Raw genomic sequence first — 21,124 nt, 5'->3', positions numbered from 1 at the left:
TTGACTCACCATTGTGGTTAATTCTTCAGGAGGAACGTGTCTCTGCGTACAGAGCGGGGTCACTAAAGAGGCGTTTTCATCCGAGAAACGCTGTGATTGGTGGAAAGGAAATGGAGCAGGCGACTGACAGCGACATAACCAATCACAGTGTGACAGACGCTTCACATAGCACCAACTGCTATGTTTAATTTTAAATGAATGTAGCCTACTGGCAGTCCGGCACACGTGGGTGCTCGGTATTTTCCGTGGGTGCTCGAGCCCCGGAGCACCCACGGTATCGGCGCCTATGAGGGGGCGTGTCCACTCGTGATAACGGAGAAGAGAGAGTGAGCCAATCAGCAGTGGGGGGCGTGTCCACTCATGATAGCGGAGAAGAGAGAGTGAGCCAATCAGCAGTAGGGGGCGTGTCCACTAATGATGGGGGAGGAGAGAGTGTGAGTGAGCAGGAGGGAGGTTTGAAGAAAGACTGTAGAAAGAGAGATGGCTGAGAGGTATTACAAAAGAGAAAAGCTCATAAGAATATCTCTGGAAAAAGAAGGATTATGATCAGGCTAGAGCTTTAGGACCAGTGTTATATCAGAAAAGCTTTCCAGCGCTGACACCAGATGCCAAGGTTGTGTTGTTTCTGTTCCATACATGAGTAACATTGTTTTTGTGCTTTTGTTGTAATGTCTATAACAGGACAGTTTTGAGTGTCATTGTTTGTCTGGAGCTGCTGGCGACTAACAACAAGCTCCTACTTTTATATACTCGTGTACTGTATGTTAGATTTTTAGTTTATCTTTTCGCTTTTTTGGGGATGAAACATTTTGCTTTGCTTCAGCTATGATAAAGAGACATCCAGTCCATGCATTTTGGGGGCGGAGCAATGAAGGGAGGGGTGTGTTTGTTTAGGCTGATTTCAAATATCAACAGTGTTTCTCAGAAATTGTTTAATTGTTTAAAGAAATGCTTTACAAGTCATTTTAATTATTAGATAATGCTAACTAGTCGTCTAATATTAAATGGAATCTTATTATAAAGTGTTACCACAATCTCTTTTCCTGAACAAAACTTGCCCTGGATCAGGTTAGTCGTGCAGCATTTTTTTACCACGGTAATGAAAATTGTTTAAAAAAAGATCTACCTTCAAAGCCAGAGTTCGCTCAAACTAATCTGAAACTCTAATTGAGAAGCCACTTAGCCTGCCTCTCGAGACAGACCTCAGATTGCTGCTGATGGTTGTTGCTGCTGCTGTATTTATGTGTATGGATGGCATACTAAATATGTTCTCTGGAAATTACTTAAAGGTAAAGCGTCTGGCAAATCTGTTTTAAAGCTATTTTAGCAATTCCGGTCTGTGTCTGTTGTGGTGCAAAGACTGCAGAGTCATATAAGACTGTATACAAGTCATATTTCAAGTAAACCCCAAATAAAAGCTAGTTTGTAAATGCATTAAATTGACAATAGCTAAGAGGTCAAAAGTTTTGATCTCTCTATCTCAAGCCAACTGCAGCTGACAACAACAGAACTGAATGTGATGATGCTGGAAATCATGGAAATTGATCATATTAACTCTGTTGATTCATTATGTACAGTTAAACACAGTTAATTAACTGACAATCTGAACAAACCGAGAACCAAAATATTTTTACCCCTGCTTTCCCTGCAGGTATTTCTACCCAACATCCGCTAATTAGCTCATCTTAAACCAAGGAGGGCAAGCGGATTAATTAAAGCAGGTGTTTTGAACATGTAACTCAAACACGAAAGCCTCATTTTAATAACTCTTTGCAGCAGTCGCCCGACGGCATCTTGTCTTGATGCTGTTGGTCTTCTCATGAGAGTTGTTTTAAATTGAAACACAGCACAACATTTCTCATGTAAAAACAAGAATTCTGAGGGCTTGATACAAGATTCATGGAGATGTCCTGAAGTGAAATGTGCAAACTCAAATCCTTCATAACCATGTGTGGCATTGTGAGAGGTAGGGTATCACCGAAGTGTGGGTTGCTTCACAAATCGAGTCCAGACAGACATCAACTCAAAACTCAGTCGTTTTTAACCAAAACACTCTTCCAGCTTCTCTTTATGCTCTCTAACAAAAAATCAGCCAGTCTTTCTGTTCTCAGCTTTTTAACAGCTTTTCTCCTTCACTCGCAACAGCTGTGTCCCCACCGCTGAGGAACCTGGTAACTGTAGTCCCGGACCAGGTGGCCATCTTGGTTTGTAGTCCCCTGGCACATACCTTGCCTCTATGACATACCCTCTCTCTAGTGATGGGAAGTTCGGATCATTTTACTGACTCTCTTGTTCGATCTAATCTTTTTTTGAGTCATTTCATTCCTTTAAGGGGCTTTAAATGTTATCATTTTAACAGGCAAATTCCCCGAACACATCCACCTACGCAATCTTGATCATATTCTGAATTAAGAAATCATTATAATGCAGTCAAAAATAATTTACAGGGAACATAAATAATTACTTTACCTTCCGAGTCTTTCGTTCATTTGTCACGTGACAGACGCAATGAACGGATCGTTCATGAACGACTCAACACTACCTCTCACGATGCCACACATGATTCTAACCAGTCTACTGTGTACCTGTGCAAAAGATAGTAATTTGATTGTATAAGGACGTTTTCCTTTATACATTTTAGTATATGAGAACTCCAGTCGATACCAGATGACCATGTTCAAAACTGACTTACCAAAAAAAAAAAACTGTGCCTCTATGGATATCATGCTGATTTGCAATGGGGAAGCAATGAGTGTCATATTCCATTTCATTCACTCTGAGGAGCAGAGAGTCTCTAAGCTGATTATTGTTATATCATTACTTCTCCAGAGAGACACTTCAGAGACTGTATGAAGTTTGTTACTGTAGTAACATTCATCTCATCTGTCTTTGCTCAGTAAATGAGTGATAGGATGTGTGAAAAGCTTTTCTAGAAGCTTCTCTTCAGTCAGAGCTTTTTTTCTTTCCTTTACGCTAATTGCACACATTGATTTACCTAGAGACGCACATATACGGTAATCAGAGACAAATTTACCTGCTGGTTCTGAGTGTCTGAGGATCAATGATGCAAAAAAATACATTATTTGATCATTTCTCTATAGTTTTATTGCTATTATTACAGACAAAACATACACAATGTCATTCCCCCAAAATAGAATAAACTAATATATATATAAAAAAATTATCTAAAGATACACTACCATTCATAAGTCTGGAGTCGAAAGAAGTCTCTTCTGCTCACCAAGGCTGCATTTATTTGATGAAAAATGCAGTAAAATGCTAATATTGTGAATTTAAAATAACCATTTTTATATTTGAATACATTTTGAAATGTAATTTATTCCTGTGATGCAAAGATGTTGAAAATCTATAGTATTATTTAGTGTATATAATATACTATATATAATATATAGTATTATTTTCATGTATAGTTTGTTTACTATTATTACAGACAAACATTTACATGAAAAGCACAGAACCAGCAAAATACTTAGCATTTATATTTATGTTGTTAGGCTAAAGGAACAGATGCCATTTACTGTAAGTCTCTTTAGATAAAAGCATTTGCTGAATGGAAAACAATAACAGAACAGTCGAGTAGTAGATCACAATAGAGAGAGAGAGAGCTGACAACTGACTTCAGATTAACCTAAGTGGAAAATTGTCTGTGCTTTATAATAAACCGTCTGGAGAATTTAACCCCAGCACTCTCCTATTTTTCCTCTTTTTCTTTCTCTCTCTATTCCTTTGTGTCTTTCATAACATAACATTCTGTTTCTTTATGCTCTCTTCCTTAAGGACATCCCGAAAGTTCCCCGGATCACAACAACAAGTAAATTGCCTTTGAGCAGTGCGGTAATGAGGAGAGAGAGCACAGGACCGAAAGACTGCCAGATGGTGAAGGTAAATCTTTAGTGCCCCTTATACTCTAATGGCCACTTCCTTACCCTTTGGACTAAATGGGACGACTTATGTTCATTGCATCTCAGTGTATCCCTTAGCCATTTAGGATCATTTACAACTTTGCATTCAATTTCGTTCGAGAATAAGCTTTGAGGCCTCGCTCAGCAGTTTTCTCCTGATCAATGGTATATTGAACCGCTGCTGTTGGACCCTTGAGAAAATATCACTGCTCCAATCCGTTAAGGGTGAAGTGTGTAATTTCTGTCCCTTTACGGCACCAAATGGAACTAATAATAATGATTGTTTTCAAACAGGTTGTTTAAACACTCCCCTGTCTTCCATTGGTCAGCTAAACAGATAGACCCGCCTCAAAATCACACCATTGGTGAGCCAATACCGTTTTGGGCCAGTCAAAGGGGCTTCGCACCGGAGGAACGATTTTTTAGTTCTTATTGGTGGAAGCACCCGCTTTACGGAGTGGGACCCCGCCTTTTGGGGGGACTAAATTAACTCCTACTTCAGAGTAGGGTCTAATGCTGCGTTCACACCAAACGCGAATAGAGCGCCTGGCGCGAGTAATTTGAATGTTAAGTCAATGTAAAGACGCGTTTACGCGCGTCTGGAGGTCCTGTGGCGCGAATGAGGCGTTTAGCGCGGCGCGGTGGACGTGAATTCGCCTCATTCGCGTTAAAAAATCTGAACTTTGGCGTCTGTTCGCGCCGCGTTAACCAATCAGGAGCCTGCTTGCTGCTGTCACGTGGTGAAGTGACGGGATAAATTCCCGCTCGGAGTCACTCATTCAAAATGGAGTATAGCAATATAGCATATAGCAGAATATAATATTCAATATAGCAGTTAACTGAGTATCACTATAAAGTGAGTATATACTAGTGAGTATCACTAGAAAGAGCACCAACAGTGGTATCCGTAGTTTGAAAAACATTGATAGTTTTTCAATATTTAATATACTGTATTTAAAATTTCATATACATTTTCTAACCGAAGACAGACGGATAGGCGCAGCTGGGATAGAGCGCCTGTAGTTGGTGTCCTGAAGGGTGATCCTCGCACCGATGTGGTAACTCTCGATGAATGCTCGATCAACATCAGCCATCTTGCAAACAGACAAGCGGATTTCTCCTCAGACGCGCGTCAATTTCGCTTAAAACTTTTGCTCTTTACACGCGTCAATTTTGCTCTGGACGCGCGAATGGATTCAAAATGTTCAAGCGTCCAACTAGACACGGTAGACGCGAATTTGACGCTCTATTCGCGTTTGGTGTGAACGCACAGTAACACATCACAGTAGAAACTACCAGTGATGTAAGTGTACGCTGATTGGCTAAATGCGCGCCAGATGAAACACCAGCACCAGCACATATTAAAAAAAACAGCAACATTTTAAACACAGTTTACTTAGTTTGAAACTTAGTTTTCTGTGCGCACACACTGAACCGCACGAGAACAACAAAATTCTCTTCTCTTCGGGATCTATTTGTGGGACACATACACACAAAATGTTGTCAAAATGCCCGTCCCGGTGAGTATCCTCGTAAACAGTCGTTTATGGCTCACGTGAACGTAAACAATTGAGAAAGAAAGCAGATGTGTATCATTATATTGGATCTGTGCATTCATCTTGAAGTGAGAGCAGCCTAATTTTATGAATGTCATGAATGTTATTCAAAGGACAAAATACAAAGACAAAATCTAAATCTTTTGTAGCTTTAACCAAGATTAATTATATTTAATTTATACAGTTACTTTACATTTGATTATTCAATTTCCGTACCTGAATACTGTTAGACTTAACTGAAAAACATAAAGCACTCTTTATTTCATGTGTATCTTTGTTCTATTTTATTCATCTATGTTTGTAATTTGTTTATTGTTTTCTCTGCAGATTCACTCCCCTATAAAATCACCCCAATCATTCTAGAATTATTGATTATTTCCTAATAGAGCCTATTCATAAGTCATCTGGTGAAATTGTTTTCATATGGCAATTTATATCACAGAAAAACTAAATATCACAATGCCAGTTTTTTCCCCAATATCATGCAACTATACTTAGTACTTCTTAATCACTCACACAAATGCTCGTCGACGCAGCTGTCTAATGTAGTTGAGGTTTTTTGTTGTTGTTGTTGTATCATCCTTCTTTTTTTGATTGTCAAAAAAAAAAAAAGCCTGGGTCAGTGTTGCCAGTTTTTGGACCAACCAATCAGCACAAAAGAAATTCAAGGTGCATGTGCGAGCTGAACATGTTTCGAAAAATATGGCTGATGATGAAATTCACATCACAAGCACTGTACACATACAGTAGTCATAAAAAATGTATAAAAAAGAACTATGCCTTGGGATTTACCCTGATTTTTCAATAATAAATTGCCTACAAAAAAGCTAAAAATGACCTCAAAATGATTATAATCTATCTTTGTAATTTTTTTATGAGTGCATGTCATACTGTAGATTTTTGGAGGTATTTAAAAAAAGAAAAAATGTGCAGATTAAACAGATTACAATCCCATTTTGAGAAACGCACTCATTCGTATGGTAAGCATTAGGGGTGTGCCGTTAAGGCAATATCTGTATCTGTAACAAATTTTTTAATTATTCATATCTGTATTCGGACAAAACGGAACAAATATACCTTGTGTAACTAATGAAATAATATATTTTTTATCATACTAAACATCTTCTAACTGTCGGAGCCGATTACCTCATATAGGCAGTGCTTTGAGGTGTAATGCGGTTTTGCTTCAGGCGACCCGAGATATATATATATATATTCCAGAGGAACTCTGTGTACTGAGTAATGTCAGGACAACCCCAACCTCACATAAGAGGAGTCGGACTCTATAAATAGTTGATTAGAGAAGATAGAAGTTGAGGAGAAAGAAAAGAAAAGAAACTAAACACTTTTACTATGCATAACAAATGCAAATCTGAACAAATTATAGCCTATCATATCATGCAAAGTTTAAAACATTTAAATAGACATATCAAGTTGTAGAAAATGTATATGTATCCTAGTTAATTTTTAGGCTCCTTGACAGTCAGCTGGTTTGGTTTCTGAAAGACGCTCAGAGATCTTGCTCAGAGATTCCATTCATTAGTGTATCATATCGTACAAGGTTTAATCTTTAAACCATGTAATTACACATATCAAATAGTAGAACGTGTATGATATAGCATTTTAGTTGATTTACTCTTGCCAAGCTCTGATTTCTGAGATACAGACAGAGAGGCAACAGTAACGCTGCTATTTAATTTGTACTACTCATTTCATTCATAGTGTGCACTCGTTCACTTCACACACTCATTATTGTGTTGTGATTTTAGAGATTTATGTATAATATCGTGCTTTCTTTTGGCTCACCTGTTATCCAGCAAACACGAGGAGTGACTGTGTGAGCCTCAGCCGAATATTATTCGGCAAAATTATTCGTTATTCTTTTTCAAGCCATTATCCGTACTTGATCTCTGGTCGTCATCAGTTGACACATGATGTGAATCCTGTATTCTGCAAGGTTTGAGACAGCGCTTCACGGATATCAGCATGGCAGAGAACAGTACTGTAAGCCAGACGACATACATCTCACTGACTGCTGACATGCGCTTATCAACTATAATGACAGGATTGTGTGTGTGTGTGATTGTGAGTAAATGGCTGTGTGTTAGCTGAAAGTGTGTGTGTGTGTGAGGGGAAGATATAGCCATGTGAAGAAAAGACACAGAAGAAACACAGGATCCAGGGAGACGGTGTCATCCTCTGTAGATGACGTGCCATGAAGATTGTCTAATGAAAATGTTCCCGAAGCAGATCTCAGTCTGCTGATGGTCCTGATGACAGCAGTGTGACGGAGATAAAACACATTACTCTGACTTTCTCACCAGGGGCGTCTTATCATTTATGAATGCTGCTGAATGTTCTTTCTTACTAAAGTCATTTACCAAATCATTTATCATAGAGTAGTGTGTATTTGAAGACCAGACCACAAGGTTTTTTTTTTGGTTTTTTTTCATTATTGTATTTTCATTTTTCTTTTGCCTTATGATCAGGTTCTCCAGCATGATTTGAAATGATCAGAGAACATCTTGAGCTTCAATGGAAGAACTGTCTGTCTGTACAAAGAGTCACGTGACCTTTAACTTTATTTATTAACCTTTAAATAATGCAGAATCTATAGATTTATCAGTAAGTTTTACATAAAAAAAAAAAATGCAAATCCCAGTTTTAAATGATTGTCTCATATTTTGCTCTCCATACACTACAATTCAAAAGGGTCAGTAAGCTTTTTTGTATCTTTTGAAAGAAATTATTACTTTTATTAATTAAATTGATCAAATAACATAGTAAAGACATGCATAATGTTACAGAGATTTCTGTTTCAAATAAATGTTGATTTTACTTCATTTATGTTACTTAAAATTATCATGAAAATGTATCTCTGTTAAAAAAATAATACTAAGCAGTACAACTGTTTTCAACATTGATAATAATAAGTAATATAAGAATCATTTCTGAAGTATCATGTGACACTAAAGACTGATAATTCAGCTTTGCCATCTCAGGAATAAATGACATTTTAAAATATATTCAAATAGAAATTAGAAAAATATTTCACAATATTAATGTTGTTTTTTTTTCAAATGAATGCAGCCTTGATAAGAATAAGAGACTTGCAAACAATTGTAAAGGGCTGACATTAGGCAGAATGCAAATGTGACGTAATGATGTCATGAAGGTGCTAATTAGCATATGACGTTCGTTATCTAGCGACTTTCCATTGAAAATAGTTGGCATCGGTGGTCCAGAGGCACGTGTTTGCGACTCGTTTCGTTTATCTCTGCTGGCTTCAGTATATTCCTTAAAAAATTCCCCAACCTCAATAATTTTGAGCAAACAGCACTTGAAGTAGACCTAGGCAGTGAAGGAAAATGAACAAGAGTTTTAGATGGTTAATCTTTACTACCTATATAAAGTTGTTCTTTTGGCCGACACCATTCTACAGCACTTCCATTAACTTAGCCTCCCTGTTGTTTGTCCTGTCAGAGTAAAAAAAATGAGGGTGTATTTTCCAGTTAAACACTGTATCTTGTAGTCTTGTTCTCTTCTATTTAATGTGTTGATCCAGAAACATCTTTCTAGCTTGTTTCAGAGCTCCTATAGACAAGCATATAAAACATCTCCTGAAAATACTCCATCCCTTGAGCAACATGATTAATCTTTTTTTTTCTATTGTGTAATCTCATAGCTCAGGGCTTTTGTGGAAAATGTAAACAGCAAACATTTATAGCCTATACAGTGTCTCTGCTCCATTGTTTGCTTTTTAAATGAACATGTTCTTTTCTGTCTCTCTCTCTTTGTTCCTTCAGATGGGAGCAGAATGTTCCAATCAGACCGAGAGTTCATCTGAGATGAAAAAGACATTTGGACACAGTCGAGTGAGTGTTCTGATGTGCCCTATTGAAAGAATTAAAGAGAGAGAAAAATTAAAATAATATGTCATCAGTTACTCACCCTCAGTTACTCACTTTCCTTCATCTGTGGAACATGATCAAAAGAAGATGAATTTGAAAAAAAAATTTCAACAGTTTTTGCCCATATGAAAGCAAAACATCATTGGAATTCAAAATATAATAATTATTTTGTGTTCCGCAGAAAACCAAGTAAATTATTTTCATTTTTGAGAGGGTAAAGTATGATTTAATTACACAAAATGGAGTCCAAAAGTCTGAAACTTGTGAAAGTGAAAATGCTTGTTCATTTTATTTTAATTTAATTAATTTACATATATCACTGACATTTCTTCATTACATATTACAGTATCATTCAAAACTCTTTAAAAAAAAAAAAAAAATTAATACTGAATGAATTAATGGTCTATTCATTTAAAACTAAATTGATGAATACGTTTATTCAGCAAGGACACATTAAGCTGATCAAAAGAAAGAGTAAAAACATTCGTAATGATTTCGGTTTTAAATCAATGCTGTTCTTTTGACTTTCTAGCCATCAAAGAATTCTGAAAAAAATGTATCGTGCTTTTCACAAAAAATGAACTAGCACAAATGTTTTCAACATTGATAATATAAGAAATATGCAAAATATGAGTCGAGCATATTAGAATGATTTCTGAAGGATCATGTGACACTGAAGACTGGAGTAATGATGTTGAAAATTCATAGGAATAAATTGCATTTTAAAATATATTAGAATAGAAAATGTGCAGAATCTGAAACATTTCGTATTCACTTTACTGTACATCATCACGTGTCTTTGTTTAAAATTATTATATTATACTATTTTCGGATTTGATTTTTTTTTTTTTAATTCCAGATTGTCTCAGACCTTTTGACTCCAATGCAAATTTGCCAAAATTCGCATAACACATTCAAATGTGTCTCTGAGCCTCCTTGTTCCCCATGTTATAGAAGTGATCTGTCAAGACGCAGTAAGCATAGACATACACACACTTTCACAGAAAACTATTTGCTCCAGTGCTAAGAAGTGTTAGCCCTGGGCACTCCAGCAAGCGGTGACAGTTTTTGTCAATGATAGGTCAGTCTGACGCGACAGGGGAAACAGAGAGGAAGGTGTAAATGTCTAATCACCTGCTCTGTTTGTGCCAGATTTCACCACCATATGCATGTATTCTCTTCTCTTGTCACTTCTGTTCTCTAGTCCAAGACCCCAGAGCAGAACGGACAAGGTCAAGAAAGGACAGCAGAGGAAAGCGGGAAAACAGACGGAGACCTAAAAAAGACACAAATGGACAAACACAACTGAAAGGACAGTAGAAGACTTGGCAGATTTTCTGCATGGTAAAAATGATGTCATATCGGTTTAAGCCCCTCTTCATCACTGAGCTTATAAGCACACACACACTGTAGGCAAACACAAACAACGACAGACACACAAAAAATAATAATCAGTCTAACACTGCTAATGTAGAAAATGATATTCCCAACATTCGATTTTGAACTTTCTTAAAAAAAAAAAAAAAAAATTAAAAAAACAACAACCACATAGTATGGCATGCATTATAGAGTTTTAGATATTGATTTTACAAGGTTACGATGGTACTGGTGGTTTTTAATAACTGTTTTTCTTTTTTTCTTTTTCCCACTATCTACTTTGATTTTTTTTTTTTTTTTTTCTCTCTTCTGAAGTGAGGACACAATGTTCTTTGATTTGTGTTGTTTGTAATTAAAGACTATTTCTGGCACCGCAGACCAGAATTTCAGTGTTAAAAGTCACGCTGGGGGTCATTTGAGTTCTGTAAATTTACACATGAGGTCAAATTCCAGCTTTTGTCAAAGCAGCTTCTGAAAATATTGAACTATTGAATACTGTATGTCCTGAATGCAAAATAGGGCTGCACGATTTGGGGGGGAAAAAAAACTGAATTGTGATTTTTCTGATAAATTGTGATTTTAAAATGTGATTTTTATTTTACAGTACAACTATAAAATTAAACTAATAATATGTTAGTCTTAATTTTTTCATTTTCAAACGTTAAACCAGCTTTTATTTAGTAGTCAAGAAACCGCAGAGAGCCCTTAAAGCATTTTTTTTTTTTTTTGACAACAGCCGGTTTATAAGCACTTCTCACTTCTCAGCCAGTTTCCCAACAATTCTCACGTTTGGTGCGTTGCATTTTTTTAAATGCACGTAATAAGCGACCCAAACTCAGAGCACATGCTGAGATATGAGTTTGTGTGGAGCAGCATTTACTCTTAATCGAGCTGAAAACACCAGATCATAAGCTGCTCACACAGTGCTGCGCTTCACTCTGAAACACGCAGCGCATGTACTTCTTTAATTCTCTCGCAGCCTTTGCGATTCGATAGTCACACTAAGCCATATCGCGTTTTCGTTTTTATTCCGATTAATTGTGCAGCCCTAACAGAAACCGAATCAATCCCAATTCAGCTGAAATTAGGAAAAGAACTGTTTAACGTGAAGGTACGGTTTGTCTCGTGTTGTAGCAAAGATTAATTTACTCCTCCTACTCCATATTACGAGGCTCAAGTTGGCTGGCCAACTATCACTGTTGAATATTTCGGAGCTTTTGGTGCCAGAATTAAAGAGAAAAACTCGACTCACAGTGAGTCGTCTCCCTAAGAATGATGTGCCATGCACCGAGTACTTAATCTACTGCTACATCTCTCTGTTTCTCTACCTTCTTGTGTCCTTTACAATAAACCGTGATTTTCGCTAAATGTGTGAAGAATAAATGGTTATTTGTGGAGTAAAACAAACCGTGCATTTCCTGCGTCCTGACTCTTCCTCTCCGTTTAATTAACACCTCTGGTGCTTCAAGAAAGGCCCTGATATACCGTTAGAGTGCAAGGTCAATAACCTAGATCCCACGGGATCAAGGGAAAGTCCACATTGGTGTATCCTGTACGTGAGCAGCACATCATAATAACGTAAAAGCTTTGGTTCTTAGCTTTTTCAAAGACCTTTGGACCTTTGATCTCCGTCCTTCCTCTCGCTGCCCACCACTTTTCCCTGCTAAAGTTTCTATTCTTTTTTTATGTAAACACTTGACTGAAAGATATAAAGAGACTAGAAGTTGTGGTGAGTTGAGTCTTGATGGCAGCTTCTTCTTTTTTTGGCCTTGACATGACAGCTTTGTCTTGGAAATGAAAGCTGTTCTTTAAAGATTATTTCAGTTAATGGAGGCTTTTGTCCTCCTATGATGTAGCCGTTGCTTTTTGTCATATTTATGTCTGTGTAAAAACACAGGCACAATTTTAATGAGGCAACAGCATCTTTTCCTCGAGTCGGAGGTGGTAAAACACTCTGCCAGTAGAAACGTCCACCTGCAAATTATGATTTCAGGCCATTTGCTACCTTGCCAATTATCATCAAAACTTCTAAGGGAAAGCATGCCAAGTGTATCCCAGAAAGAAAGAGAGGTTCCTCATGAATGTTTGAGCTGGACAACTCCCTGACGGACTACATGCTCTCTCTCAGATCGCTTCACAGGAAAATGAGGCCGATAGTGACAAATCTGTGCGAAGTGCCAATTTACCTGTAGCTACACTGTGGCTTCCAAAAATATGATGTTGTCTTCCCTTGAAAAACTTGCCCCTACAAGATCTTATAAATAAAAATGAGCCGTGATCAAAACCTGATTTATATCAGCCTCTCTTGCGGTGAGGCAGAATATGCCTGATTACATTTGCTTCGAATCGAGGCTGACTTGTTACAAACTTTTCAAAGTCAAGTGCTTCATTCAGCACCGGGAATGAGACATTCATTTTGGATTTACATATTACCTCCAATCTTTGGATCCAAAAACAACCTTCCGTTCTGCCATTACTGCGAAAATACTGTAAGAGCAAAACAATGCAAAAAAGAGTGCCGTGTGCCATTCTACTGTGATCTTGGAAACTCCAACCATTTTCTTGCCTTCAGCCTCCATTAACGCTTATATGGGGTTTGGATGAATTCGAGAAAGGCATTCTGATAGGCTAATTACAGCTCAGAAAGCCAATTTTCCCCTCTTCATAGCATCTAACCCACTCGAGTCAGGGAAAAGGTGTAGGAAATAGAGCCCATCAGCAACTTCAAAGTGAATTTAAATAGCTCCATCAATACTTCTATTCAAACTCACTCTGGAAGTACTGGCGCACAGACATCTCTATTGGTTTGGCTCTTTACGTGTTGAGTTATGAGGAGGTAAAACAGTATTTTCAGGAACAACAACAGTCGTCGTCAGAGGAGAAAAGGAAGCTGAAGAATCCGGGTCAGCTGTGAGACACGCAGTGCCAGTGGATTCATGCCGATTCCTGGTTGCCAAAAGCAGGATTACACGGTCAAACACACACATGCAAAAAAAAAAAAAAATGCATTTGGATACTATGCAGACGGTGTATCTTAAGATAGAAACAACAGCCAACAGAAACAGCCTGGTTTTTAAACCTTATCTGACATTTGGAGATAAGAACAGCGATGCAGTATTATGCATTCTGTGTGCGGTGACGCAAAAGTACAGCTTCACCCTGCAGATATGTTGACAACATTTCCAAACATGACACCAATGAGTAGCATCTTTTCTTCTGTACCTGGACAGTGATAGATGATTCATTAGGTTCATTTGGAGGCGAGTTACTCCTCAAGGATGGAGGAAGGTTTCATGGCAGCCGTATCTTCCCCACCTGGTTAAAAACAAACTTTAACTTTGTGCGAATCTGTGCACACAGATATAAAAGTGTGGCGGCGGGCCAGCCGTAAAGTCATTGCGAGGACAGATTTTACAGTGAACAGCTGTGGGGCTTTGCAGTAAAGTTTCTCACTGCCTCCCACACAGTGCATAAAAACACAATTATTCACCTATTATCTTTCACCTCATCACATTTGCACTCTAGAAATAGTTCTTTTTCATTTAGTTGCTTGGACATTCCCTCTGGACTGGACGTGTAAATAAATACAGTATTTGAACTATAGATTACAATATAGACTGTAGTTGGAGATGTTAGTTACACTTTGTTTTAGCAGATCTTTAACCACAGACGGATGATATCACTGCACATAACTCTTACTAATAACCACTTTAATATAGCTGAACTATGTTGGATTATTCAAAAAAAAAGTATGATAGAGTGCCATGAAATGTTGTAGAAATTGATTTAGCTCCTTATATTGAGTGAGTGTCATTACTGGCAGTAGGCCACAGTCTGAAATATGCACTCCGATATAGTATGCTGTACTCGAAATGAAACTACATTGACGGAACATCTCCTGCAGCTAATTGATCTATAACATGCACACAGCCTGACGATGTCAAACTATTTCAAGGTGTTTAATCTTAAAGAGCAAACCCGCATTAATATTCATAAGGTAGCCTGCCGACATATGCTGGTCCTAGCTAAATCATTCATCTTCTATTAGGCTCCACTGTTTTTGAGATGTTGTGTCTTAAGTCAAATTAAGCTGTAAAGGTCAACAATGCAAAGCATTTAATAGAACTCAGAGTAACCTAAGCCTACAACCTAATTAAATACTCACACTAATTACCCATCATGCCCTTCTCTTCCTCCTGTAGAGTGGGCTGCTCATTAAAACAAACAGTTCTGATGGATGAGATGTTTTGACATTTCTACCAGCTCTCTCTCTCTCTCTCTCTCTCTCTCTCTCTCTCTCTCTCTCTCTCTCTCTCTCTCTCTCTCTCACACTCTCTCTCTCTCTCTCTCTCTCTCTCTCTCTCTCTCTCTCTCTCTCTCTCTCTCTCTATATATATATATATATATATATATATATATATATATATATACACACACATACACAAAAATTATTGATGTGCTTACAATGTACCCATTAATTCAGTCTTCAGTATCACATGATCCTTTAGAAATTATTCTAATATGATAATTTGCCAAACATCAACAAAAAAGAAACGTCTAATTTGGAACTTTTTGTAATTGAGTTCAAACTAATTTATTACTTGTATCAGAGTTGATGTGCTATTCCCAGTTTAGATGCAATAAAGCCTTGAAAAACATGAATTCTGTTTCAGTAAGTTATTCAGCGGTTTGAAAATTTCTACAGCCTACATCAAGTGTAGGGTTTAATATGACAACTTTATCATGGCTGGTCTCAGAATAGTAAATGTTAATGACTAACTTTTCAAATAAAAATAAAAAAAAAATAAAAAAAAATTGAAGGGGAACTTGAATTGAATAAAATTCGATCAAATCATTGACCTGACATAACATTATTTTTCTCCTTACCCACTTTTTAATTAGTGATACTTAAGCAAATTGTGGACATTCGCATAAGTGCACCACATGCCTTTTTTTTTTTTTTTTTTTTTTTTTTAGATGTTTACCTCTCTGTTAGCACCCTGAGGGCCCTCAAGAGCTCTGACACCATCTGAATACTGATTAATATTACCTCAAAATGTTAAACTGTGTTAAAAAAAAAAAAAGAATAATGTGTCGTGAATTTATTTATAATAAATTTATTAGACATTAGTGGTTGGAATTTTCATGTACTATGGTGGTTCTATTTTCTCCACATTTTCTAATAAGAGGACAGAAGAAGCTGAATCTTCCGTTCCTATATAAACAGAAACTCATGCACTGAATCATTTTCTGGCGTGTAGGCATAAACTAGGCAGCAGACTGCGATTTCATACCTCATAATAATTCCCATTGCTGCATTTCTGAAGTCATCATCAGTTCAGCCGCTTGCATTGTCTTCCTGGAATACACACCACCAAATTAATATGATCAGTTAGCAATGAATTGGAAAACTTCTTTATGTGATAATGAAAATGATATAGGAAATAAGAGTCTTCCAGGAGAACACTGCTGAAACTGTTATCTCCAGCTGAGTTGATTTAATAAACACAGAGGATGGTGTGATGTTTAATCTGTCTAATAGCACCTACTCTTCCAGAAAAATACATCTCTCTCTTCCTATCTTCGAGATTGTGTTCTTCTAAAGCCATCTGGGGAGAGTGGAAAAACAGTAGGTATCATTATTTGGTTTGAAAGTGGTTTCTGGTGGGTTTTACTTTACAAATAACAATGACTTGTGGAGGGTTGACAAGAGCCACTCATGACCAGATGGGAAGGTCCCAAAGGCTTGAGACATGAGAGTGGAAAAGAAATTAGAGCTGTGTTATTGTAAAGCACTAGAGCTATAAGCTCTAATGCGCTCCTTTTCGTCTCTTCACAACAACAAAAAATAATCTCTCCAGAATAAGCAATGCTATCTCACGACCAATTCGTACGAGTGAGTAAAGGGTAGCTCACTCGTATGAATTCAAACGATTTTTCTAAACCCACGTGATGGTTTAGGGGCTGGGTCAGGGGTAGGTCATTCGTACGAATTCATATGAATTGGGCAACTCGTAAAATATGTACGATTTAGCAAAAATCTTACAAATTCGTACAAGTGAGGTCGTATGAATTAGCCAACTCGTAAAACGAATTGCCGTGAGATCAGTTTGGAATGAGTCTAGTACCATCACTGATGTTGGTGTGTATTTTCTTTTCACTGTATTATGCATGACGTCCATGTCTTGTCATATCCATCAATAGACGTGTGTCTGGTGTGGGAGGTCAGAGGTTAGTTGTCAGAATGACTGAGAAAGGTTGACATGGAGCAGCTAAATCTCCAATCTCAGGAGAATCACCCGTTTTAAACAAACGCTGAACAGAGGAGAGTCTGCTGGAGAAAAGAGAACGACAGAGCTCGTAATAAAACAAGAACCAACATTGGCTTGGGTTTTCAGAGATGGCGAGAACTGAGGGATTTGAAATGTTGTAAAAGCGACACAAAGATGGCGTCTTTATTACTCAACAGGTCAGTAAGGCATCTTATTGAACAAATAAATTTCCATATGTAGCTCTCTAACAGAGTTCACTATAAAGCATTATATATTGTGGAAGGTTGTTTCATCGTTGTTGTAGCGCTGTGCTGGAATTTATTTTCAAGGAAGTACCGTGTCTTCAGCTAGTCAACTAAAGATCGTTTCCATCTAAACTGGTTATATCTTTTAAGCCTAGTAGTGAATGTTTTATGAGCAGAAGGATAACCATATTCTCTATTAACAATATGTTAACCGCTAAACATAGTGTACCTTTAAAGGAAAGCTACAGTAATAATAATGCATGTTTTATTATCATGACTAATGTGAGAAATCAGGGAGATATCACGGGTGTATGGAGGCATGATTCTCAGCAAAACCAATTCGATCAATAGGTCTATTGATTTACATATAACCCTCTCTGAAAAAAAACCCTGATTAGTCAGGGGCATTTACTCTTTTTTTTTTTTTTTCTTTTTGCTCGCTCTGCTCATGCTCAGTTCAAGTGAGGCACAGGAATGACAAACTGAGTGACAGTTGACAGTTTAACCCCAGTATGAAAGTGCATCCACTGATATTCGCGAGAGGCTTTTCCCCACGCAGTCGCACAGTGCTCCACTCTGGAGTGTGTCTCAGATATGATATTGCAGGGTATTGCCATGATAAGGCAAGAGCTGAAAAATCCTTACAATGGCACTTGGTTAGTTAGTAGAGTCAGCCACATCTCCTAGCTCAAGTGAATAGAGTGAGGCTGCAGGTGTCAGATCTCAAAAGAACAGATGCTTGTCAGGTAATAGCAGTAAAGGAATCACATTCAGAATTGCAATGACTTTATGTAATCTGCAAACAGTAGCAACATTTGACTGGTTAGTTTAAAGAGCATGTTGTGTCGAGCGTGTTATTGAGTGCACATGTGTTTGTGGTCACTATAGAATTGATTTTAAAGTGATTTTACTTCTAGATTACAGAATGCCAATAGACCTCTTAGATAATTAGAAAAGTCAGCTGGAAATAACTTAGGTTCATTCCAAACATGAGACAGTATTTAGCTTTTATGCCAACGACTGCAGCGTCCAGAAGAGCTCAGATGTGCCCCGACTGGAGCCTTATTCAAATCTGCAACTAAAAACAGATTTGAATAAGGAATCTGGAATAAGGAATTGAATAAGGAAAAAAAAAAAATTCTGGGAATTCTTTAATTAAAGCACTGTACTACACTTTTATATCGATTCACTACATAATTTCAATTGATATAATTTTATGTATAATATTCTTTTCTCTTTTTATAAATTTTAAATCAACTTATTTCATGTTCCGTATTCATTTTGCACTACAGAGGGACCTTCTGAACCCCTGTGGCATTGCTTGATATCCATATTATTTAGGAGTGCTGTTGGATGAAATATAGACCCTCATACAAATCAGAGATTTCAGAATACGATATGCATTATGTGGCTCTAATTTTATACCCCGGGCAAGCACAAGATAATGGTTCAAACTCTGATAATCTATAAAAGGTCTCTATTTATATTTTCAAGGGACATGGTTAACTAGCATCCTTTTTTTTTCCAGGAAAATGCATCCACAGAATTTGTGTAAAGGTAATTGGTTGTTATTAAGCGCCACAGTGAGACTGTAATATTGATGAGCAATTGGCGTTCTTAGATTTCAAGCTTTCCATTTCTGCAGGTATACAGGGAGCAGTAATGCAATTAGTATAAACATGAATTTTAACATTCTGTAATACTTCCACTGTTTTCCAGGAGGCCGGGTTGTGCTAATCATGTATTGAAAGACTGTTTTGGGATGGACTAATTAAAAGGGAGATGAAATAATCTGAGGTCAAATAGCTATTGTAGCATCAGTGATTTTTCCCAAACTGTTGGCTTGATTATGTGAAGATTAGTGATGGCTGACAGAATTTAGTCAGCCATTTCTTTCTTTTTTTCGAGAATTTTTCAGAGAATTTTTTTCTCGTTCCAATTCAAATTGCAGAAACTTCCCTACAGGGGATAAGACTAAAGAAAAAGGATCATTAAACTCCAAATAGCTAAATAATAAGTCTATATTCTATTATAAGACAAATAAGCATGCTGTTAAGGCACCAGCTGAGAATGCCTGGGATATCTGTAGTATAAGCATTGCAACTTTTTCCAATTTACATTTTGCAGCCAATTTAAATTGGTTCGGTAGTGTCTAGTGAAGGCCAGACACTGGAATTGTCTTTACATTGACAGACCTAGCGTTATCAGTTAGCTTAAGGTTATCAATATAAATCAGTATAGTTGAATACATCGAGCTAGTTAGCGCTGCTTGAAGAGATTTGTTTAAATCATTTCGAGCAGATTGCAGATTCAACTGGACTCCACTGGGTCCACGTTTGACAAAGTCCTCTGTAATGCAGCGCAGTCTTAGACAGGATTAGGATCTGTGTTCAGACTAGTGGTGTTAAGATCTTAACGTCCATGCAGCCAAGAGCAGAAGCATAGAAATATGCTTTAGAGCATTTTACAATGGTGTCTCATACACTCATTTTAGTAAAACTCCAATAATGTACATATACATACAATTCACCACAGTTTCCAGCTGCATTGAACATCAGTGGCAGTACAACACCAACAACTTTTAGTCCTTTTCACTCATATTATGTTTACAGGGGCAGATAATCAGTTAATTTCCCGCAGTTTCTTGCACAATGTCCACATAAAACAAAAAAGGGCATAAGGACAGGAAGAACTAGGAATATCAGAGAACTGTAAGGTAAAAATTAGTGAAATTTGGCACAGATATAGGAGAGAGAGGGTCGAAGGCATAGATATCATATAAAGGCTAGATGTCTTAAAGGGTAACTAAACCCCTGGTCAGAGCCTGACTCCACCCACTGGCAATATTTGAAAAATGCTGGAAAAGTAGGCAGAGCCCAGTGGAGAGGGGGAGTGCATCTGAGAGGTATCTCTTTGCAGGCAAGGGCGTGGTTAGCTGGTACCCTCTGATGTCAGAGTGTACCACAACTTCCAATAGGAAAATTCAACTGCAGTAGCCACTGTTCAACCTGAAGAGGGCAGCACTCAGACGTTTTTACACCATATTTAGTAAAATTAAAATACTTTAAACACAAATGTCAAAAAAATTACTTGAATCAATGAACAGCACTAATAAAGCCCCACTCTTACAGATCATTAACTAAAAAAAGTTGGTTTAGGGTTTAGTTACCCTTTAAGGCGGAGTCACTTCCGGCATCACCGGCGGCCATCTTAGGACAGGGCTCTGTGAATTAAGGTGAGTGAGCAGCACGCACACAAATCCTCTTATCTCGCTGAAATCTGGACGGATTTACAAACGGTTTGGTTTCTTACAAACGTTATTAACGTGGCTATAATTCTGAATGCTTAAACATTTTGAACATAATTATTCATATGTATGCAGTATAATAGCGACATCTCTGACGTTTATAACAAACCAAACCGTTTGAAAATCGGTAGAAAATTGAGCAAGTTATGGTTATTTAAAAGTACGCACCATATTATGAGTGAGCGAGCACCCTGTCGTAAGATGGCCGCCGTGTGCGGATGTCGAGCTCCATTGGCCAGCAGCGCGGACGAGACATCTAGCCTTTATATGATATCTATGGTCGAAGGTATCTCTCAAGTTTTGGGATCGGACTTTTAAAAACCTTGTAGTGCAAACAGAGGTCTGAACATTTTCTGTAATCGATGGAATATTTTAGAAGTGATGGGAAAATGTGAAAGCCATCCGCCATTTTGACAGACACACTGTGAGTGATGTATTGTAACTTGTAACTGTAATTCCCACCCTGTCCACTTGGTCGCGAGTGCGCTCCTGCTGACTATCAAGTTAATGGCCAACGAATGGCTTTTCTGAGT

At 37.6% G+C, this 21,124-nt stretch overlaps 1 protein-coding gene across 2 annotated transcripts in view; it reads left to right on the top strand.

Moving 5' to 3' along the window:
- The window catches only part of luzp2 (leucine zipper protein 2), a gene marked incomplete at its 5' end in the record, with an annotated part of 117,925 nt that extends 103,697 nt beyond the window's left edge, over positions 1-14,228 (top strand). Inside the window, 3 exons of one of the 2 annotated variants that reach the window (XM_079874763.1) lie at positions 3,799-3,903; positions 9,286-9,354; positions 10,595-14,228. In XM_079874763.1, the coding sequence (XP_079730889.1) occupies positions 3,799-3,903; positions 9,286-9,354; positions 10,595-10,699 (279 nt within the window). In that variant the 3' untranslated portion in view covers positions 10,700-14,228. The remainder of the gene's footprint in view (positions 1-3,798; positions 3,904-9,285; positions 9,355-10,594) is intronic. The other variant, XM_079874762.1, reaches the window with a different exon arrangement.
- Between the last annotated feature and the right edge of the window lie 6,896 nt (positions 14,229-21,124).

Source organism: Squalius cephalus (genome assembly GCF_949319135.1).
Source record: "Squalius cephalus genome assembly, chromosome: 6".
Classification (NCBI taxonomy): domain Eukaryota; kingdom Metazoa; phylum Chordata; class Actinopteri; order Cypriniformes; family Leuciscidae; genus Squalius; species Squalius cephalus.
This window is presented reverse-complemented; position numbering and strand designations above follow the sequence as displayed.